Here is a 24,205-nt window from a genome sequence, read left to right on the forward strand (position 1 = left end):
TAAGGTGAATTAAAACTAAATAAACAAATAATACTATGCAAAAGGTGCGGGGTGCCTTCCAGGCTTGAACATTCATTTAGAGATGATAATATCCATTTGAGAAACCTGACAAGAACGACATGTGCTCGCCATATAACGAGCATCCATATCAAGGACATCAACACCACGTAAGTTGCAACCGATTGTCCATCACTTCTTGCTTTGATTGCTTATCTATCACTTTTTCAATATAAAGAGATGAGTTTTTAAGCTAATCCATTTTTGCATGGCAAGATGATAGGGTGAATTTAGCTTGTCTACATAATGTTGAAATGCACATTGATTCCTACCAATTCTCTTCCATTTTTAATACACATCAACAATAAATGTTAGGTGTGACTGATTTATGTCAAAAAAGAAGTAAGGAAACAAAATACCTTATCCTTAGCAACTGAGTACTCGAGCAAAGTGAATTGACCAAACCACTTTTTATTGACATGGATAATCTTCTAACTCAGGTTGACATGGTCTTAAAAGAATATATGCTCTTCGCACATTATCTTGTTCATTCACCGGATATTTGCATATTAAATGACATAATCTTGGATCTCGCTCAAGATAATTGATATTAAAATCACGATCATCATTGACTCTTTAAGATTCAACTCTTTCAACTGGAGGCTTGACAATGAGAGACTCATGAAGATTTTGCTCATCACATATTGGAGTAGAGAAAGAAGTGCTAGAAGGCAATATTCTAGATGATAACCCATCATTCTTTTTCTTAAAAAAAGACAACAAACCCTTTGTTCTCTTGAAATTCCGATTGTGATCCAACATAATAAAAGATAGCCCATTAATAATATGTAGAAATAATTTTAATCAAACATGCCAACAAAAAATCAAACAAATTCATCATAATAGCATCTTGACAATACCAAACCAAAATTTATAATTCATCCATAATTAAACCCTAAAATAGTCAATTTTAACAAAATCCCAAATCAAAGCCCTAGAATAATTCACCCCTAATCAAAGGCCCTAATTAATTTTGACAAAATCCCAAAATTATAATTCATCCCTAATCAAAGCCCTAATTAATTTCAACAAAATCCCAAAATTATAAGTCATCCCTAATTTAACAATAAAATACTGAATTTTGAATTAAAACTATAATTAAAGATTATAGCAAAGGAGAGAATGAGAATAATACTTGTTGTTGACAAAAGGAGAGGAGAAGATGTTGTTGCCAAGTTGCCCACCCAAGATAATAGAAGATGTAGCCAATAGAGAGAGAATTTGACCCTCTAAAAAAAAAGAGAGGGAGAAACTTGTTGTGTTGTCGGGTAGCAAAGAGAGAGAGGAAGAGAAAAACAAGAAGTCTATCAATTATGACACATACATGCACCTGTTGATCTCATGTTTACTTTTTTTTTTGGGTCAGATTAATCATATTAAATTAGTTTCTAGTTGTAACACGACATATTATTGGTCAACAACTAGAAAATTCGTTAACTGAATAAATTGATTGGTCTACCGTGTACGACCGCACAATTGCGGGTCTAAATGGAAATACATATACAGCAAAAAAATAAAAACATGAATTGATTCGGAATGCCGGTAGTGAGACTGATTCAACCTTTCTATGTCTGTTTCTCCCTTCCAGTCCACAATTTAAATATGCTCACCCATGATTATTAATGATAATATATTTCCCACTTTAAGGGTGTGAGTTAGCGATGGATGAATTTTTAATTATTTTTATGCTATTATCAATCGGGGCCGCCAGCAATTTATGTCTTAATCAGTTTGGAAAAAAAATAAATAGAAAGACGACATTAGTTCCTAATTTAATCATACTAAAGAGGTCAACTAATTATATGCCAATCAAGCAGTGACACTGCTCGTGAATTAAGGTCTAAAATATCGATAATATTGATAAAATATCGAGGATATTATTATTTTTTCAGGTTTAGGATATTTTGGAACATATTCATACACATATCGTATAATTATCGATAATTTTTCATATGCTTCAACAACATTTGGGCAAAATATTGCGATAAGATTGAAAATATCGCTATATGGACAACGTCAACCAATCTCATATCCATATGAGTGTCATTTTAACAACTACATGCAAAACTATTTTAGGGATTTATGATTTGATGACTACCTTTCATAATACACTTACTCTATACACATAGAGATGACGAATACAGTAAAAAGTTTGAATCTCATAAGAACTCTATGTGATACTAAGTGACTCATGTGTCTTACTATGCAATGTATAAAGTGTAAAATATTATAGTAAATCATTATAAATAAATGATTATGGTGTGTTTAATCATTTTTTATTAATTACTAATATTTTTTACACTCAGTGTTTGTCACCCCCGTTATATAATCAACTTAAATCAGTTAAACTCATCATATAAAACATTTCTTTTTAATTTTTTTGTGATAAACTAATAAGTAATTAATTAAATAAACATCCTCCAAAATTTCAATAAAAAATTTCAAGTTTTTCTTACAATTTCCGTGAGTTTTATTCAATTTTTACCGATATCGATAGTTTCATGAAATTTCCATTAAAATTTTCATATTTTTGGACTGTCGATATTTATGAAATTATCAATATTTTAGACCTTACTCATAATAAATATTTTATATACCAATGGACATGACAAATATTTTATGTGAATAATTTAATATGAGGTGAGCGACAGATCAGGGCCCCACTTTGATGGGGGCCTCACAATTAATATTGATTTACATTCAAGATACTGGCGTAGCTTGTAGCCCATTAATAATATTAGTTTAATAAAATTAATATTGAGTTTTACTTTTGATATATTTAATATTGGTCTTCCTATTCTTATATTATTTTTTTCCTTTTAATGATTTTTTTAAATAATTTTTTGTTCAAAACTTTATTCTAGAAGGCTCTCCTGTTATTTTGGCTGAAGACCCCTAAAATATCAGAGCCGCCGATGGGCCTATAAAACTTTCTTGGTCACGTTCGGCTGCCCTTGTACTTTCCAATTTCAAGAGAGACGTTTGATTTTATTTATTTATTTATACGCCCAAGCTTTTACTATATAAACTGAAGAGAGCCACATGCAGTACACAGCAAACTGACATACAAGCTAGAATTGTCTCTTGGGTTTTGGCTCATCTCATTTACTCAAAAGAAGAAGAAAGAAAGAAGCTAGAACAATGACTTGGTCCGGAATCGGAATGCCAGTAATCACTGTTTCAAGCATGCTACTTGTGTTCCTTGTAGCTCTCATCAGGCTCTTTGGCAAGCAATGGTGGACCCCAAATCGCTTCCAGAAATTCATGGATCTCCAGGGAGTCAAAGGCCCTTCTTACAGACTCATCCATGGAAATACCAAAGAAATCATGAGCATGAAGAAGGAAGCTATGAGCAGGCCCAGAAGCTTATCACATGACATATTCTCTGCAGTTCAGCCTCATACTCACAAATGGTCCGAGATATTTGGTACGTCTTACAAACTCTTCATTAACTATGGTTTTTTTAATTATTTTTTATAATCTCAATTTGTTCAAAGATAATTAAATTTAGTGATTTTGTTGCAACAGGGAGGAATTTTCTTCAATGGCATGGTACTCAACCTCAGTTGGTGGTTGCGGAACCTGAGTTGTCCAAAGAGGTCATGAACAACAAGGATAAACTCTTCCGAAAACAGAAGTCCCAAGGCTATGTGAAGAAGCTATTAGGAGACAGCATTTCCATGGCAGAAGGTGAAAAATGGGTCAAGTTAAGAAAGCTGGCCAACCATGCCTTCCATGGAGAGAGCTTAAAAGTAAGTTTTTCTTTGCAGATGTTTTTATTAACGTAACCCGTACTTCTGTCAATTGTTTATATTGAATGTAAACTTGGTAACTGACTGTATGATGGTGTTGTGTTACCAGAGTATGATTCCTGACATGATAACTAGCTCAGAGACAATGCTAGAAAGATGGGTAAATCATGAAGGCAAGGAGATCGAGGTGTATGAAGAATTTAGGTTGTTCACCTCAGAAGTAATTTCCAGGACAGCATTTGGCACCAGCTACTTAGATGGGAAGAACATTTTTGAAATGCTAGGGCAGTTGACCTTCCTCATATTCAAAAATAATTTTAGTCTCAGACTTCCTATCATCAGGTACCTTCTTTGAACTAATAGCATCTACAATAGTTAGGATCAATGCAATTTTATTGCATGAAATTGAAATAAAACAGTAAAATTTCACTTGCAATAATAGAAGGTGAACCCTCTATTGAATTGATAGTCTAATTATGGAACCTACATGCCAGTAAACTGAACTTATTAAACTATACCATTGCAAATAAAACTGCAGTTCAATTCAATAGATGTCAACATAGTTCAATAAATTGAACAATTGAACAATCATTGCGGATGCTTTAAATGATCCTAAAGAATCAATGAGGTTATGTTAGCTGTGGAATATTTTCTGTTCACAACAATAGTGTTGGAGTTGTCACTTCTCATGTTTAGTCTTTTGTTCAAATTTGCAGTCGGTTTTACAAAACCAGTGATGAGATCAAGTCAGAGAAGCTTGAGAAAGGAATACGTGACACCATAGCAGGGATTGTTAGGACAAGAGAAAGTATGGCAATGACTGGAGAAGCAGACGGGTTTGGGCGTGATTTTCTTGGAGTACTTTTGAAGGCTCATCATGATAAAATGAAAACCAGAGGATTTCGGTGGATGACATCGTTGATGAATGCAAAACGTTTTACTTTGCTGGACAAGAAACCACTAATTCTTTGCTTGCGTGGACCATCTTTCTTCTTGCACTCAATACGGATTGGCAAGAGGAAGCAAGAAAGGAGGTCCTACAATTATTTGGAAAAGAAAATCCAAACCCTGATGGCCTCAACAAACTAAAAACGGTAAGAAACTCAGTCAGTTAATTGCTAGCTTATGTATCTAAATCAGTGGTTAAGTTTTGAAATCCTCATTTAATTTATTGTCATCTAAGTTTTCATTTGGATGCATGTGCAGATGAGTATGATCCTGAATGAATCTCTAAGGCTATATCCTCCAGTTGTTTCCCTTGTTAGGGAAACAGACAAGGAAGTAAGGCTGGGAAAGATGGTTGTTCCGGCTAATGTTGAAGTGCACGTCCCAAATCTATCGCTTCATCATGATCCCAAATATTGGGGAGAAGACGTGAACGTTTTCAAACCAGAGAGATTCTCAGAAGGGGTTGCTAAAGCTACTAACAACAACATGGTCGCATTCATACCCTTTGGATTGGGACCTCGAACTTGTGTGGGCATGAACTTCGCAATCGTCGAATCCAAGATTGCTCTGGCAATGATTCTACAGCGCTACAGCTTCACCCTTTCCCCTGGTTATGTCCACTCACCCATTCAGTTCATGACAGTTCGCCCACAGCGTGGAGTTCCAGTCATTCTACACTCACTGTGAACCGTGAAGTTGTTTTTTTTATCAAAATAGTGGACAATTGATTAATTGAACATCTTCTAAATAATGTTCATTATAAAATCTTCAATGTATTTGATTCTCAATGTTTTGTCGACATTTCAAGATTTTTGGATCACCAATATTTCCGAAATAATGATAGCTGATAACCTTTGAGTTGCTTATAAAATAGAGTATAAAAGGTAGTGTCAATTAGAAATATAGGTTCTGTATTATATATATTTTTATTGGCCACCCAGTTCAGTACAAGACTATGATCAGAGAAAGTGGAGCTTTGTCCAAGTGATTCTTCTCTAATAATATAATATATACTCCTCTCCATACTAATGTACCGGGGAGACAATCCAACTGGGATTGTTAGTGTAATCGTTGATTTATGTATAGATAAAAGGATCAGAATTTTTCAATGTATAGATCAAACCAACGGAGCTGCCTAATGAACGTATTCATTTTCAAACTCAGATTTTCGTTACCATAAACAGGGTACGTTGATTAGTCTCTAATTCTTACATACATGTTCAGAACATGTATGTTCTGCTATTTTGAATGGAAGAGAAGATATAAAATTTCAAAGAAAATTCACCCTTATTCCCTTCGAGTCCCTCAATTAGAGCATTTTTCTCATTGTAATTGTTGATTTATGTGATAAAAGGATCACCCATAAGGGCTATTAGTCTCTAATTCTTACATACATGTTCAGAACATGTATGTTCTGCTATAATGGAAGAGAAGATATAAAATTTCAAAGAATTAATTCTTCTCCCTCAATTAGAGCATGCTATGTCTACAATATTCACATGAATAATGTCAGCCTTTGCATGTGTGGTTCCACCCATGAGGGCAAAGTCTAGGGCAAGTCTAAGACAATTACTAGTTCATTGTACTTTATTTCCTATTTTTTTATACTTTAAACCATTAATTTTGATAATATTTTGTAATTAAATTTTCGGATAAGATTTTCACCCTCTAAAATTGTGCCACTTGTCCCCTATCATATACGATTTTCAGATATTGGAAAAAAATTATAATCTCAGATTTCAGATAAAATTTTCACCCTCTAAAATTGTGCCACGTGTCCCATGTCAGATAAGATTTTCAGATATTTAAAAAAAAATTATAATCTCAGATTTTAGATAAGATTTTTATCCTCTAAAATTGTGCCACGTGTCATCTCTATCTTCTAAATCCCTCTATAAAACTACACCATCAACTCATACCTCTCACACCATCTCTTATCTATTCCTTCATTTCTCAGATTTTAGAAAACACATTCTACTCTCAATGCCAAACTTGTTGAGGGTGTTGGAGAGGCAACAGAAACCAAGGGAAGAAATCCGGCGTAGACGTGCTCAAGAAGATCGGGACGCCGATGAAGAAGAGGAACAAATGCTTGCAGCAGCGGTGTGTATGATGGATCAATCAAGGCAACACCGTTGTCGTCGTGCCCGAATGTCGACAGACGTAGGGAGTCTCGGGGTAAGAATCTCATGGAGGATTATTTTATCCCAAATTAGTTATATCCTGCTTCTAAATTTTGAGAAAGATATAGAATGCAGCCACATTTGTTCCAAAAAATCATGCATGATATTTGTAATTACGACACATACTTCATTCAAAAGCATGATGTTGTTGGAGCTTTGGGTCTTATCCCGGAGCAAAAACTTACAGCTGCTTTGCGGATGCTTGCTTATGGGGCATCTGCAGAGCAGGTGGATGAGATTGCAAGGATGAGAAAATCTACTATCCTAGAGTGCTTGGTGAGATTCTATGATGTAGTGAAAAATTTGTACACGAGGAAGTACCTTCGCAAACCCACGCCAAGAGACTGCAGCGGCTTTTAAAAAGCGAGGCTCGAGGTTTCAGGAATGATTGGAAGCATCGATTGCATGCAGGCAATGGAAGAACTGTCCTCTGCTTGGCAAAGGAGAGTACGGGAATCGGAAGGGCCAAAAAGTATAATTTTGGAGGTCGAGCTTCATTTGACTTGGGTTTGGCATGCCTTCTTCGGTGTTGCGGATCTCAGAATGACCTCAATGTCCTTGGTCAATCCCCGATGTTCGATGAGGTATTGTGAGGTCATTCCCCCCAGTCACGTACAAAATCAACAATACCGTTTATTATTGGTGCGTACTACCTTACCGACGGAATTTATCATAGGTGGACGACATTCGTGAAAACAATTCCGAATTCCCAATCCGAGAAGGAAAGAAACTTTGCTTCCTTTCAAGAAGGTTACAGGAAAGACGTGAAGAGGTGTTTCGGTATCTTGCAAGCTGGTTGGGCAATTATTAGAAGTGTTGCTCGGATGCTAGATGAGGAGGTGCTGCGAGTATTATGATGACTTGCATCATCCTCCACAACATGATTGTGGAGGATGAGTATGACTATGACGCTCCAGAGGTGTTTGAACCCGATCCAATGAACACATCGTTGACAAGAATATATGAAAGGCCAATTGGACCAAATGGACTACCACTGGAGCCCGAACCGTTACTTCGGGATGGTCAATTCAACAACCCCATGATTGATCGGTATCAAGAAATGCAATCTTCATATGTTCACGAGATACGTCAAGGTGACTTGGTCGAGCACTTGTGGGAGATGAAAGGCAATCACAATGGATGAAGTCAAGATTAGTGCTTTGTTTGGAATTATGCTTTGTTTTTAATTATGCTTTATTTTGTGTGTGGTGTTTTTTGGAATTATGCTTTTTATTATTATTATGCTTTTATGTATGGTTTGTTTTGTGTGTTGTTTGCAATAAATGAAGGTTTTTTTTAATTAATATTTATTTTGATGCTCAAATATTTTGAATAAATAGTCATTTTATTTAAGGGAGTTTCACTAAAACACCCAAAATGGGGGCTAAAATTATAAAAAAAACCAACACCCAAAACACTTTATAAACACACCCTAAACCCATCATTACACACACTCAAAACTCATTTATAAATACACCCAAAAAATATACAATTGTTGATTTTGAGTGTGTTTCTATGTTTAAATAGTGTTTGGGTTTTTTTTATAAATACATGTCTAGGATTGGGTTTATTTATAAATTTGTATTTATTTAATGCTTTTTTTATTGAATAAAAAGGAAACAATACAACAAATTAAAGGATAATACAACAATACAACATATGACAAAGGTGTTTCAATACAACCTAATGGTTTTCATCATTTAACCAATCCATATTGCTAGGTCCGTCGTCATGGAAAAGTTTTCTTCTCATCACATCTCTTCGTCGTAGCTTCCTATAGGCCTTTGTTTCGGGAGACATATGGCTCGTATCCATGGCCATGATTTTCATCTCTCTATCCTCTATGTCTTTTTCTTGTGCCTTTTGTTGTTGAATAACAAATGCTTCCTCTCGTGCCACGTCCATTTCATCTCTTTTCAAGTCTCTCTCCATTCTTGGTGAGGTGCTCTTAGCTATTTACTCCAATAATTGTACACATTCATTGGTCGAAGTGCCCCCTCTCTTGGCATTTGCCGCCTTTCTCCCAATAGGTCTCGGCGGACGTGGCACAAATGGTGACTCCGTTTCCATTGGGGAGTCCAATGAAGAATCGGTTGATGTCGAATTGTGGAGTGGCGTCTCATTCATCACAACCGGCGGACCGGTGGGAATAATTTTGAATCTCGAACAATCCTTCACAATTTCCCAACAATGAAAATGCACGAAACTTTTTTTGCCTTGGCCCATGGCACCGAACCACATTCGTGCTTGTATCATCTATTAAAAATAAATAATTGGAAGTGCAAGAAACAAAAATTATTATGCAAGAAAATATAAACTATTTTGAAATGCAAAAATAAAATTGATTATGCAAGAAAATATAGACAAATTAAAGGTGCACCAAGTTCCAAAAAAATTATGCAAGAAAAACAAATAGAATATGCAATAAAAAAAGACAAATTGTGACATTGAATTGATTAAAATGATAAATGAGTTTTGAGTGTGTGTAATGATGGGTTTTGGGTGTGTTTATATGTTTAAATAGTGCAGTTTTTTTATAATAACCCCCATAGTGAATCCCTTGATTTGACAATATAAATATTTTACCTCATCGGTCAAATTTTGACCGCTTTGAATGTTCGCATTTGCTTTTGTCAAGATATTTCTCCATTTCCTTAACTCTTTATTTAAAAGTTTCCATCTACTAGACAATGCCATTTCGGTCCGAATAGAACCCGATCTTTGACAAAATTCTCCATGAATTTTGCTCCACATGTGATGAAACTTCATCTCATTGCCCGTGATAGGGTCATGACTAATGTTCACCCAAGATTGACACAACGCAATATCTTCATTCGTTGAACCACGAGCCTCCGACTTCAACAGAAGAATGCCATTCGTTTTTTTATACAAATGGAAAGTAGTAGAAAAATGTGAGTGGAGAGTAAAAAATATTGGAAGAAGAAGAGTTTGTATGGAGAATTGGTGTGGAAGTGAAAAATGTGAGTGGAGATAAAAAAATATTGGAAGGAGAAAAGTTTGTATGAAGAATTGGTATGAAAAGTGAATAATGTGAGTGGAGAGTAAAAAATATTGGATGGAGAAGAAATTGTATGAAGATTTAGTGTGGAAAGTAAATAAAATGGTTAGGTATTTATAGAGAAAAAATATAGAATTTTTGGGTATTTTTTTAAAAAAAATTTCAGAATTTTTCGATTTTTTTGCAATTTTTAGTCAAAAACGAGGACCGTCGGATTTCGGAAAAAGCCATCCGAGCGCCTGTGTGCCACGTGGCAAACGGTCGTTGGAGGTCGGTGGTGACGTACGCCGACGTCACGCACTCGGGCTTTAGCGGCAAGACTTGCCCTTGGGCTTCCTCAGCTCGTAGGACCCACCATGAAACTCGCTCACGGGCCTGTGCTGGAGCCTTTCACCCAGTTTGGGTTGGGCGCTAGACTTGCTCTTATAGAGTATAACTAACTCTGTTTTATATATATTTCCTTTCAAATAGCTTGTGTGCGTACTAGTATCCTTGTGAACGTTGCTTTACATGTTCATGTTTTGTTGAATCAAACCAAACTTCACTACTCTACGACTACACTTTATTATGTAGTTTTTTTTTTAGTTATTTACATTAATACCCTTTGAAGTTTTTGGTGTTTTCACAAAATCCCTTGAGGTTTGAAAAATAATACGAACACTCCCTTGAGGTTTCAAATTATTTTCACAAAACCCATTTTCATTGATTCTTCATCTAAAAAATGATGATTTTATAAAAGAAAACTTAAGTAAATGACAAAAGTAACCTCAACGAATGTATTTGCAATATAATCTCAAAGGGTAACTTTGTCAGTAAAATCATCAATCTTTTGACGAAAAATCAATGGATATGGTTTTTGTAAAAATTATTTAAAACCTTAGGATGTCAGTCTATGTTTGTACTGTTCACCAAACGAACCACAGATCGGAATCTTTGAATGTATATTTTAATCAAGTTGTACATTAACTAATAGATATTTAAAATATACCCGGAGGTTTAACCTTGAACATTGACAAACCATTTTTTTTATAGAGTCCCACCAATGTTTGACTGAGTTTGTGTCAGATGGCATACAATTTGTAATTTTTGTTTTTTTTTTTTATATATTTATAAGTTTCCTAGGAGTGTTGGGGACTGATAAAAGAGCCCAAATATTAAGATAAAAAAAAAAATGAAAATTTCTTTATTTGTATTACACATCAATGTCTATCTCAAAAATCTTTAATAGGTGTGGGATTATTAGTTTCCAAAAAAAATTTAAAAGCCACTTTTATGAATTTGTATCTAGATCAGTGAGTAGTGGATAATTTTCTAGTAGTGGTTCATGTTTAGCTGAATCAAATCAGGAGGTTCTTCAAACCAAACTTCACTCCTCTACAACTACAATTTACTTCTATATAGTTTGTTTTGAAATATATATATTTTTAGTTATCTACATTAATACCCCTTGAGGGTTTCGATGTTTTTATAAAACTCCATGAGGTTTAAAAATTAACACGAATATCCAAAATCCTTTTTCATTGATTGTTCGTCCAAAAAATATGATTTTATAAAAGAAAATTTATACAAATGACAAAATTAACTTGAATGAATGTATTTACAATCTAATCTCAAAGACTAACTTTGTTATTTGGGAAATTTATATATATATATATATATATATAAAATCATCAATCTTTGGATAAAAATCAATGAAAAGGGATTTGGTGAAAATAATTTAAAATCTCAAGGGGCGTTCGTGCATATTCCACTATAGAGGACTATATATTGTTGGTTAACTGAATAAATTGATGGGTCTAAATAGTCAAAGTTAGGAGACTCTGGAAACACATAAACAGCCAAGTGAAAATGACGGATTTGTTGAGAGAGGGGCTGAAAATTTTGTTTTATGTGTTTGGAGTTGAGAGTCAAGAGTCAGAGAGTTTGTGTTTTGGTTTTGGGTTTTGGTGTGAATACTTGTTTGGTTTTTTTTTAGGTTAGACCCAAGGGTGTCCACTGCCGACAGCAGTGACTAATCCCTTTCGCTGCGGGAGCTCTCCCAAAGGAGGTAAACAGCTGGCCACGAAATGTGCTCCATTCCCATGGGCGGGGAATACTTGTTTGGTTTTTTCAATAGCTTTGAATGTTGACTTGTTTCTTTCTTCTTGGAAATCATTTTCTCATGTTTTAAAGAGTTTTCTTAACGTGTCATTTAATTTGTTTCATGCTTTTAATTACAAAAATGGTGGGAAATTATTTTCTTAGAAAATAGTATAAATAGGATGCAAGATATATATATATATATATATATATTTAAAATTTAAACTCTTTCTATAATCTGCTTATGGGAACGTTATTAATTTTGGTCAAATCTCTACGCAATTATATATTTTATCTTTTTTTATATTATATATTTTATCTTTGAAAATTAATGTAATGCTTTTATTTTCTCAGACTTTTGGCAGAAAGTGATGGTAACTTGGCGTCAAGAAATTTGGTTGCATTTTCAGACGCGTTATAAGTTTTTGATTGGGTGGCCTAAAAATAACGTAAAACCGGCGAATTTTCATATGAAGAAATGTGCTTTTGACTTGAATGTTGTAGCGATGGTGATGGCATCTGATGTGTTAAATGGTCTAGAGTCAACAAACAAGACTTTAGTGTGTGTCTCTGTTTGGGTGTATTTTTTTCAAACGAAGACTTTAGTGTGTTAAATGGTCCTTGTTCATATGTGACTTTGTGAATCTTTGCATGTGCTTCACGCTATTGGAGGATAATATTCCGTTCACGATTGTGTATAATTATCAGTTAGGGTGATACTAGGGAGACCATCTTTAGATATCAACTTGTGTACTATCTCTCTCATAGAGTGGAGCCCACCATTAAAATAAGTCTATCAATTATGACACATACATGCACCTGTTGATCTCATGTTTACTTTTTTTTTTGGGTCATATTAATCATATTAAATTAGTTTCTAGTTGTAACACGAGCATATTATTGGTCAACAATTAGAAAATTCGTTAACTGAATAAATTGATTGGTCTACCGTGTACGACCGCACAATTGCCGGGTCTAAATGGAAATACATATACAGCAAAAAAATAAAAACATGAATTGATTCGGAATGTCGGTAGTGAGACTGATTCAACCTTTCTGTGTCTGTTTCTCCCTTCCAGTCCACAATTTAAATATGCTCACCCATGATTATTAATGATAATATATTTCCCACTTTAAGGGTGTGAGTTAGCGACGGATGAATTTTTAATTATTTTTATGCTATTATCAATCGGGGCCGCCAGCAATTTATGTCTTAATCAGTTTGGAAAAAAAATAAATAGAAAGACGACATTAGTTCCTAATTTAATCATACTAAAGAGGTCAACTAATTATATGCCAATCAAGCAGTGACACTGCTCGTGAATTAAGGTCTAAAATATCGATAATATTTATAAAATATCAATGGAGATGACAAATATTTTATGTGAATAATTTAATATGAGGTAAGCGACATATCAGGGCCCCACTTTGATGGGGGCCTCACAATTAATATTGATTTACATTCAAGATACTGGCGTAGCTTGTAGCCCATTAATAATATTAGTTTAATAAAATTAATATTGAGTTTTACTTTTGAAATATTTAATATTGGTCTTCCTATTCTTATATTTTTTTTTCCTTTTAATGATAATTAGTAATTTAATGAGCACAAGATTTTAATTACATAGTTTGATTTTTTTTATATAATTTTTTGTTCAAAACTTTATTCTATAAGGCTCTCCTGTTATTTTGGCTGAAGACCCCAAAAATATCAGAGCCGCCGATGGGCCCATAAAACTTTCTTGGTCATGTTCGGCTGCCCTTGTACTTTCCAATTTCAAGGGAGACGTTTGATTTTATTTATTTATTTATACGCCCAAGCTTTTACTATATAAACTGAAGAGAGCCACATGCAGTACACAGCAAACTGACATACAAGCTAGAATTGTCTCTTGGGTTTTGGCTCATCTCATTTACTCAAAAGAAGAAGAAAGAAAGAAGCTAGAACAATGACTTGGTCCGGAATCGGAATGCCAGTAATCACTGTTTCAAGCATGCTACTTGTGTTCCTTGTAGCTCTCATCAGGCTCTTTGGCAAGCAATGGTGGACCCCAAATCGCTTCCAGAAATTCATGGATCTCCAGGGAGTCAAAGGCCCTTCTTACAGACTCATCCATGGAAATACCAAAGAAATCATGAGCATGAAGAAGGAAGCTATGAGCAGGCCCAGAAGCTTATCACATGACATATTCTCTGCAGTTCAGCCTCATACTCACAAATGGTCCGAGATATTTGGTACGTCTTACAAACTCTTCATTAACTATGGTTTTTTTAATTATTTTTTATAATCTCAATTTGTTCAAAGATAATTAAATTTAGTGATTTTGTTGCAACAGGGAGGAATTTTCTTCAATGGCATGGTACTCAACCTCAGTTGGTGGTTGCGGAACCTGAGTTGTCCAAAGAGGTCATGAACAACAAGGATAAACTCTTCCGAAAACAGAAGTCCCAAGGCTATGTGAAGAAGCTATTAGGAGACAGCATTTCCATGGCAGAAGGTGAAAAATGGGTCAAGTTAAGAAAGCTGGCCAACCATGCCTTCCATGGAGAGAGCTTAAAAGTAAGTTTTTCTTTGCAGATGTTTTTATTAACGTAACCCGTACTTCTGTCAATTGTTTATATTGAATGTAAACTTGGTAACTGACTGTATGATGGTGTTGTGTTACCAGAGTATGATTCCTGACATGATAACTAGCTCAGAGACAATGCTAGAAAGATGGGTAAATCATGAAGGCAAGGAGATCGAGGTGTATGAAGAATTTAGGTTGTTCACCTCAGAAGTAATTTCCAGGACAGCATTTGGCACCAGCTACTTAGATGGGAAGAACATTTTTGAAATGCTAGGGCAGTTGACCTTCCTCATATTCAAAAATAATTTTAGTCTCAGACTTCCTATCATCAGGTACCTTCTTTGAACTAATAGCATCTACAATAGTTAGGATCAATGCAATTTTATTGCATGAAATTGAAATAAAACAGTAAAATTTCACTTGCAATAATAGAAGGTGAACCCTCTATTGAATTGATAGTCTAATTATGGAACCTACATGCCAGTAAACTGAACTTATTAAACTATACCATTGCAAATAAAACTGCAGTTCAATTCAATAGATGTCAACATAGTTCAATAAATTGAACAATTGAACAATCATTGCGGATGCTTTAAATGATCCTAAAGAATCAATGAGGTTATGTTAGCTGTGGAATATTTTCTGTTCACAACAATAGTGTTGGAGTTGTCACTTCTCATGTTTAGTCTTTTGTTCAAATTTGCAGTCGGTTTTACAAAACCAGTGATGAGATCAAGTCAGAGAAGCTTGAGAAAGGAATACGTGACACCATAGCAGGGATTGTTAGGACAAGAGAAAGTATGGCAATGACTGGAGAAGCAGACGGGTTTGGGCGTGATTTTCTTGGAGTACTTTTGAAGGCTCATCATGATACCAATGAAAACCAGAGGATTTCGGTGGATGACATCGTTGATGAATGCAAAACGTTTTACTTTGCTGGACAAGAAACCACTAATTCTTTGCTTGCGTGGACCATCTTTCTTCTTGCACTCAATACGGATTGGCAAGAGGAAGCAAGAAAGGAGGTCCTACAATTATTTGGAAAAGAAAATCCAAACCCTGATGGCCTCAACAAACTAAAAACGGTAAGAAACTCAGTCAGTTAATTGCTAGCTTATGTATCTAAATCAGTGGTTAAGTTTTGAAATCCTCATTTAATTTATTGTCATCTAAGTTTTCATTTGGATGCATGTGCAGATGAGTATGATCCTGAATGAATCTCTAAGGCTATATCCTCCAGTTGTTTCCCTTGTTAGGGAAACAGACAAGGAAGTAAGGCTGGGAAAGATGGTTGTTCCGGCTAATGTTGAAGTGCACGTCCCAAATCTATCGCTTCATCATGATCCCAAATATTGGGGAGAAGACGTGAACGTTTTCAAACCAGAGAGATTCTCAGAAGGGGTTGCTAAAGCTACTAACAACAACATGGTCGCATTCATACCCTTTGGATTGGGACCTCGAACTTGTGTGGGCATGAACTTCGCAATCGTCGAATCCAAGATTGCTCTGGCAATGATTCTACAGCGCTACAGCTTCACCCTTTCCCCTGGTTATGTCCACTCACCCATTCAGTTCATGACAGTTCGCCCACAGCGTGGAGTTCCAGTCATTCTACACTCACTGTGAACCGGGAAGTTGTTTTTTTTATCAAAATAGTGGACAATTGATTAATTGAACATCTTCTAAATAATGTTCATTATAAAAACTTCAATGTATTTGATTCTCAATGTTTTGTCGACATTTCAAGATTTTTGGATCACTAATATTTCCGAAATAATAATAGCTGATAACCTTTGAGTTGCTTATAAAATAGAGTACAAAAGGTAGTGTCAATTAGAAACATAGGTTCTGTATTATATATATTTTTATTGGCCACCCAGTTCAGTACACTATGATCAGAGAAAGTGGAGCTTTGTCCAAGTGATTCTTCATTGTAATCGTTGATTTATGTGATAAAAGGATCAGAATTTTTCAATGTATAGATCAAGCTGCCTATGAACGTATCATTTATCAAATTTTCGTTGCCATAAACAGGGTACGTACGATATTGTAAAGCATTAGTTAATTAAGGTGTGCTTAATGCATGTGAATGGCCATGAGCCCTAACAATTTGATTCCTCTTTTATTAGCTGGAGATCACGACACAATTTAACAAGTTGATACACACAGTTGACGTTTAATCACGTTGATTAGTCTCTAATTCTTATATACATATGTTCAGAACATGTATGTTCTGCTATAACTGACTCTGTTTTATATATATTTCCTTTCAAATAGCTTGTGTGCGTACTAGTATCCTGTGAACGTTGCTTTACATGTTCATGTTCTGCTGAATCAAACCAAACTTCACTGCTCTACGACTACACTTTATTCTGTAGTTTGTTTTGAAATATGTATTTTTTTTAGTTATTTGCATTAATACCCTTCGAAATTTTTGGTGTTTTCACAAAATCCCTTGATGTTTGAAAAATAATACAAACACTCCCTTGAGGTTTCAAATTATTGTCACAAAACCCCTTTTCATTAATTCTTCATCTAAAAAATGATGATTTTATAAAAGAAAACTTAATTAAATGACAAAAGTAACCTCAATGAATGTATTTGCAATATAATCTCAAAGGCTAACTTTGTCATTAAAATTATCAATCTTTCGATGAAAAATAAATGGAAATGAGTTTTGTAAAAATTATTTAAAACCTTAGGATGTTAGTCTATGTTTGTACTGTTCACCAAACGAATCACAGATCGGAATCTTTGAATGTATATTTTAATGGCTTAATTATGTACATGCCCCCTGTGCTTTTACGTTTATCTCGATTACCACTGTGGTGGAAAACGTCTCAAAGTACCCCAACGTATAAATAACCGTCTCAATTTACCCCATCCGTCAAATTTTTTGACGGTCCGTTAACAGTGGGCCCACTTCGTTTTAACCTTTAAGCTGTTCGAATAAGGGTTTCTCAGTTTGTAACAAAGGGGAAATTGGGTTTAGGGTTCATTGGAGAAGAGGGTTGTTGTCAAAATCTGAGGGTTCCTTCGATTTTGGGAGAAATTGGAGAAGAAATCATTCTTTGTAAAACTCTGAGGTGGAGTTTGAAATTGGAAGATTGTGGAGTAGAAGATTTGGGATGATGGAAACAGGAGAGAAGCAAGGAGAAGGAGGGCATGGCCAATGGTGTCATTGTGGGAAGTTAGCACGGATGTAGACTTCTTGGACCAGTTCAAACCCAGGGCGAAGATTTCTAGTCTGCCAAAGTCAAAGGTAAGCATGTTTAAGATAAAATTTTCAGTCATTATTTTGGGCATCACAAATTGATAGAGTTGTTAGTGATGAAATTGTCAGTGATTGATGAAATTTTCAGTCATTTTACCACCCAAATTTTCAGTCATTGTTCTTGGTTGATACAGGGAAGGGGAGAAAAAGGATGTAGGTTTTTTCAGTGGTTTGATGCAGAAATGTGTGAGCGTTCAAAATCGTTGATACCTGGTTTGCTGAGGAAGATTGATAGGGTGGAGAAGGAAAATGCAAATATTCGAGCAAAGTCAAAAATATTGTGGGCTGCTATGTTGCTTTCGTGGTTGGTGGTGTTTGCCATGAAGATGAATTAGGCACTTTGGCAGTAGTTCATTGGGCATTGTAATTTGATACCTGATGTTAATGTAATGTAAGGCATTTTGGCAGTAGTTAAGCATTTTGGCAGTAGTTAAGCACTTTGGCAGTAGTTTAATGGGCAAATTTAATTTGAGAACAAATGCTAATCTAATGTAAGACACTTTGGCAGTGTAATGTAATGTCATTTGGTGTAATGTAATGTAATGCTAGTTAAGTTTACTGGATATGTAATTTGTTTAGGGGTTACAAATGGTGACATGAATGGTAAGCTGTTTAGAGGTTACAAATGGTGACATGAATGTAATGCTAGTTAGTTAAGTAATGTAATGCTAGTTAAGTTTGATATGTGATATGAATGGTAAATTGAATGGTAATTTCTTGATGAATGTAGAAGAAGATAACCAAAATTCAGTTTTCCCTAAAAAAGCAGGACCTGCCTTCTTTGCCAAAGTTTATGGTGGATATGTAGCTTTTGGTAACATGCCAAAGTTTACTGGAATCTGGAAAGCAAGAGGCAAAGCCCAAAACTAGCAAAAGCACCTGTCATTATAAGCACAAACCAAAACAGGTTCCAACCATAACAGTCTTATGAATATATGCACAAACCAAAACAGGTTCCAAAACAGATTCCAACCATAACAACCTTAGGAAATATGCACAAACCAAAATAGGTTCCAAAATTGGTTCCAACCATAACATACATTAAATATTCAGGTTCCAAAACAAGTCCAACCATAACATACATCAAATGTTCAAACCATAACATACATCAAATACTTAGGTTCCAAAACAGGTTCCAAACATAACAACCAACAACCATTAAAGTCTTCCACAACATTCAAGGATGAAAAAAATGATCTTTGACAAAATGGCTCCTCTGTTGATCTTTCATCCTCTTCCGACGTTGTTGTACTCGAGATAATTTGGCAGGTTCAGGTGTTTGAGATGGCTGGGATTGAAAAGCATCACCGCTTGGATGGTTGGGATAGAGAAGCAGCAGCTACTTGAGATGCCTGGGATTGAGAAGGCTCTTGGGAAGTGCTTGAGTGTTTCCTTTACCTTAATTGCATACTCTGTTGTCCGCCACTTTGGTCTCCACCATCTCTCCTTCTTACCTAAAACAAATAATAATTAGAAGTTTCCATGATATAAAATTTTGATGAGTGAAAACATAGTTGAAACTGTGGCACTTACTGCAAGTTTGTCCTTGGCAATGTTCCTCTTCCTAGTAGGCTTTATGTTGGGATTTCTAGGTTCCTAATAACCAAAGTCATCAAGTCAGAAACCAAATCAAATACATTTAAATGTAAAGCAATAATTCTAAAAACCACATACCTTACAACTACTTCGATTATGCCCTTCTCCACCGCAATTGGCACACTTTAAAGGGATGCCATACCTAGGAAGCTTATATGGATTAGAAGGAAGTTTAGGTTCTTTAACAGCTTGTTTTCTTGTCTTCTTAGGCCTACCAGGCTGCTTGTGGTATTTCGGAGGGAGTAATGGAGGTAAATTAACCTTCATCCACTGATCTTGGCTAGTCATAGGCATAATCATTGGTTGATAGGCTCTCAAATAAGCCTCTTTCTTGTACACTGCATCACAAAAGTCCTCTGGATTCCCATGAAACCAACTTATTGCAGCACATGCATGCAAACATGGTATTCCATTCAAATCCCAAGCATGGCATGAACAAGAGTGGCCATTCAAATCAACAGCAAAGGTGCGGCCACTATGGTGCATTACTTCAAACTGATTCTGTCCAGCAGCCTTAGGAATGCACCACTGAGCTTTTGCTTTGTTTTTCTCTAATATCTTTCTAATTCTTGGCCCAACTTGTCCATGCCATTTCTCACAGAGAACCCTTCTTCCCGCCATCAACAACATTATATACAACCGAATTCTTTCTAGCATAGTCAGAATAGGCTTGTCTCGGGCATCCATTATGCTACGGTTGAATGCCTCACATAGATTGTTCATAAGCATGTCACACTTGGAATCACTCTTGAAATATGCCCTACTCCAATGCCTAGGATCTTTCTCCATGAGCCAATCATGTGCAGGTTTAGACAACTGCAACATCTTTGTCATCTCTGCATGAAACCATGGCACTGTTGTGGCTCTAGCAATTGCTTCCATTTGATGTTTCAAGGCAAGACCTCTATGTTCCAAATAGAAGTTCCCATATAAATGTTTCAAACAATGTCTATGCTCTGCCTGAGGGAATAGAGTATCCACATCATCTATTAACCCTTTTTGTTTGTCAGTCATAAATACATAACCATGGCTATTTGTAATATTGAGATCACCACTCAATAATTCTAAAAACCACAGCCATGTTGAATTGCTCTCAATCTCTACATATGCATAGGCAAGTGGAAACATTCCGTTGTTTGCATCAACTCCCATTGCAGAAAGCACTTGCCCAGGGTGAGGCCCTTTGACATGACACTCATCCAAGCAAACCACAGGCCTACAACCATCTAAAAACCCCTTCTTGCAGGCTGCAAGACAGATGTAAATTCTTTGAAACCGTGGCCTATCACCTTCCATTTCAGATTTAATGATAACTGTACTTCCCACATTCCTGGTTCTTAACTCATGACAATATTCCCACAATACTTCATATTGTTTCTGTAAGACCCCTCTACAATGTCAACTGCCATGGCTCTTGCTCTGTACACAGTTGCTCTAGATGGTCTGTAACCATAGTCTTGGTGAACTTGCTCTACAAAAGAAGAAGCAGTCCAATTTGGATTGAGCCTTAACTGCCCAGAATATCTTTCAACCAACCAGCCAGCAGTAGCATGTATATTTTTAGTCCCCTTGCTACAAACATGTGTAGGATTAAAGGTTTTCACCTGCAGGTAAGTGCTACCACTAACACTTGAAGCATGGATAACAAAAGGACAGCCCTCTTCACATACTGCTCTTATTTTGTTACGGTCATTATGCATAAAAATCAACTCCCTTCCACAATTAATGGAGTATATCCTCACAGCTTTTCTAAACAACTCGGCAGTTGCAAACCTTAAACCTATTTTGAAACTTGGGCTTCCCATATCAATTTCAGGTCTGAAATCTTCACCTTTTGGCATCCTATTCTTCTTCCTTCTTACTTCACCCACTGCATCATCTTCACTTTGTGAACTATTTGGGCAGGTAAGTGTAGGTAACTCTTCTCCATTGTCTGACTCATCATTTTGCTTTGCATTAGGATCATTGTCAAAAATACTATGATCCACATAACCTTCAAACCACTTATCATCATTCTTCAATAATTCAATCTCTTCATCACTCTGTGCATAGTCACTGTCTTCAAAGTCTGGATCACTGTATCATCATTCTCGAACAAGAATATTCTTTATCACTGCTATCATTCCCCACTTGGCTTGAAGTTAAACTCACTACCTTCAAGTACAAAACTACGACTCTGCTATTGCTTTTAGGTACCATGCTCATACAAGCTAAAAGTGTACTATCAGATATTATTTGAATGAGTCTGCTAGTTCCAAACTCTTCACCATAAAAACTCACATCATACCCATCGTCATATCCCAAATCTTTAGCCATTCCAAATAGCTCTAACATGGACATATAGTCAACCTCACAGTAATCAAACCAACTGACTTCACCACCTAAATAAGACCACTGACTGTCCTTTCTATTTTTCACTAGTTTACCTCCATGGAAAAACTTAAATGTGACAACCTCATCAGCATCTTTATCTACGTAACAGGAACATTCACTTAACAAATGGAAAAAAACACACAAAGAGAAAAGAAGGACCACACAAAGGATAATACAAGGAACACCCAAGGACCACATAAGGTATATTGGGTAAAAAAATATATGAAAGAACAAAAAATTTCCAAACACACCACATTAGGAACATGCAAGGACCACACAATGATCACACAACGAGTCAAAAAGTATACAAAAACAAAAACAAAATCCTAACAACAGTTCAATGCACATGCCAAAATCAAGAAAATCGAGTAACAATGGGTCCACTTACATATGGGTTGACAACCTCCAGATTCTCTAAGCACCACCATCTTCGCACCTTCTAGCCTTAAAGTCTAACGCCAACGAATGATTTCTTCTCCAATTTCTCCCAAAATCGAAGGAACCCTCAGATTTTGACAACAACCTCTTCTCCAATGAACCTAAACCCAATTTCCCCTTTGTTACAAATTGAAAAACCCTTATTCGAATTAAAGGTTAAAACGAAGTGGGGCCCACTATTTGTAACGGACCGTCAAAAAATTTGTGGATGGGGTAAATTGAGACGGTTATTTATACGTTGGGGGGTACTTTGAGACATTTTCCACCACAGGTGGTAATCTGAGAAAAACTTAAAAGCACAGGGGGCATGTACATAATTAAGCCTATTTTAAAATATACCCGGAGGTTTAACCTTGAACATTAACAAACCATTCTTTTATAGAGTCCCACCCACCAATGAGTTTGACTGAGTTTGTGTCGGATGGCATACAATTTGTAATTTTTGTTTTTATATTTATAAGTTTCCTAGGAGTGCTGGGGACTGATAAAAGAGCCCAAATATTAAGAGAACAAAAAAATGAAAATTACTTTATTTGTATTACACATCAATGTCTATCTCAAAAATCTTTAATAGGCGTGGGATTATTAGTTTCCAAAAAAAATATATAAGCCACTTTTATGAATTTGTATCTAGATCAGTGAGTAGTGGATAATTTTCTAGTAGTGATTCATGTTTAGCTGAATCAAATCAGGAGGTTCTTCAAACCAAACTTCACTCCTCTACAACTACAATTTACTCTATATAGTTTGTTTTGAAATATATATATTTTTAGTTATTTACATTAATACCCTCTGAGGTTTTTGGTGTTTTTACAAAACTCCATGAGGTTTAAAAATTAACACGAATACCCAAAACCCTTTTTCATTGATTGTTCGTCCAAAAAATATGATTTTATAAAAGAAAACTTATACAAATGACAAAATTAACTTGAATGAATGTATTTGCAATTTAATTTCAAAGACTAACTTTGTCATTTGGGGAATTTATATATATATATATATATATATATATAAAATCATCAATCTTTGAATAAAAATCAATGAAAAGGAATTTTGTGAAAATAATTTAAATCCTCATGGGGCGTTCATGCATATTCCACTATAGAGGACTCTATATTGTTGGTTAACTGAATAAATTGATGGGTCTAAATAGTCAAAGTTAGGAGACTCTGGAAACACATAAACAGCCAAGTAAAAATGAGTTGGCTCAGAATGCCGGTAGTGACTGATTCAAATCTTTCTGTGTCTGTTTCTCCTTCTTTTGCTCATGATCTTATTGTTTTTCTCCCTCACCTAAATTCTTGTAAAATTCAGGAGTCCACAATTAAAATGTGCTCACTTATGATTTGATAATAAAAATAATTCCCACGTTAATGGTACGTGGTAGCCATTTATGAATTTTTAATTATTTTATGGGTATTCATTATCAATTGCGGTTCGAATAATTCGCCACCAATTCATAACTTAATCAGTTTTTTATATATTTAAAATAGACATTAGTTTCTAATTCAATAATACTAGACACGACAACGTATTATACGCCTATCAAGTAGCGACGCTGGCATGCTGCTCATGATAAGCTTAGTTTTAAGCCGCTGGCTTTTTCATTTTGTTTTTTTAGTACAAGCGATATCTAAATTAGAAGGAGGGACACTTTGTGGCTAGTTTGAATTGGCCTTTTGTTGCTAGTGATTTTTTTTGATTGAATTATGAATGCAATACTAGAATTTCTAAAAAAATATACAGAGGATCGATGGGGTTTTCTCACACACACTATCACAGTGTCCATGCAGTACAAACATTAGACCACCAGTTAGCAAGTCAAGGCCTTCCATTGGGCTAGAGTTTGGTTATCAACTGACGCGACAAATATTTTATGTGAACAAATAACGTATAGATCATACTATTAGGCAGTG

General features: G+C 35.4%; 2 protein-coding genes and 1 pseudogene across 3 annotated transcripts; 2 read left to right on the forward strand and 1 right to left on the reverse strand.

Annotated features, from left to right (window-relative positions):
• The first annotated feature begins 3,102 nt into the window (after positions 1-3,102).
• Positions 3,103-5,545, forward strand: LOC103342022 (cytochrome P450 CYP749A22-like; annotated as a pseudogene). The gene is made up of 5 exons (XR_016124658.1): positions 3,103-3,484; positions 3,586-3,809; positions 3,919-4,151; positions 4,526-4,903; positions 5,016-5,545. The product of XR_016124658.1 is annotated as a cytochrome P450 CYP749A22-like (transcript).
• An 8,346-nt stretch (positions 5,546-13,891) lies between these two features.
• Positions 13,892-16,589, forward strand: LOC148919789 (cytochrome P450 CYP749A22-like). Its single transcript, XM_089046375.1, has 5 exons — positions 13,892-14,273; positions 14,375-14,598; positions 14,708-14,940; positions 15,315-15,693; positions 15,806-16,589. Exons 1-5 carry the CDS (start codon positions 13,988-13,990, stop codon positions 16,232-16,234), a joined length of 1,551 nt encoding a protein of 516 aa, XP_088902501.1. The 5' UTR covers positions 13,892-13,987; the 3' UTR covers positions 16,235-16,589.
• A 2,687-nt stretch (positions 16,590-19,276) lies between these two features.
• LOC148919790 (uncharacterized) lies at positions 19,277-22,279 on the reverse strand. Its single transcript, XM_089044435.1, has 6 exons — positions 22,240-22,279; positions 21,766-21,949; positions 21,083-21,554; positions 19,557-20,855; positions 19,416-19,478; positions 19,277-19,336 (listed from the first exon to the last, which is right to left on the reverse strand). Exons 1-6 carry the CDS (start codon positions 22,277-22,279, stop codon positions 19,277-19,279), a joined length of 2,118 nt encoding a protein of 705 aa, XP_088900561.1.
• Between the last annotated feature and the right edge of the window lie 1,926 nt (positions 22,280-24,205).

The sequence above is a fragment of the Prunus mume genome, linkage group LG2 (assembly GCF_029339155.1).
Source record: "Prunus mume cultivar Tortuosa linkage group LG2, ASM2933915v1, whole genome shotgun sequence".
In the NCBI taxonomy this organism is placed as follows: Eukaryota; Viridiplantae; Streptophyta; class Magnoliopsida; order Rosales; family Rosaceae; genus Prunus; species Prunus mume.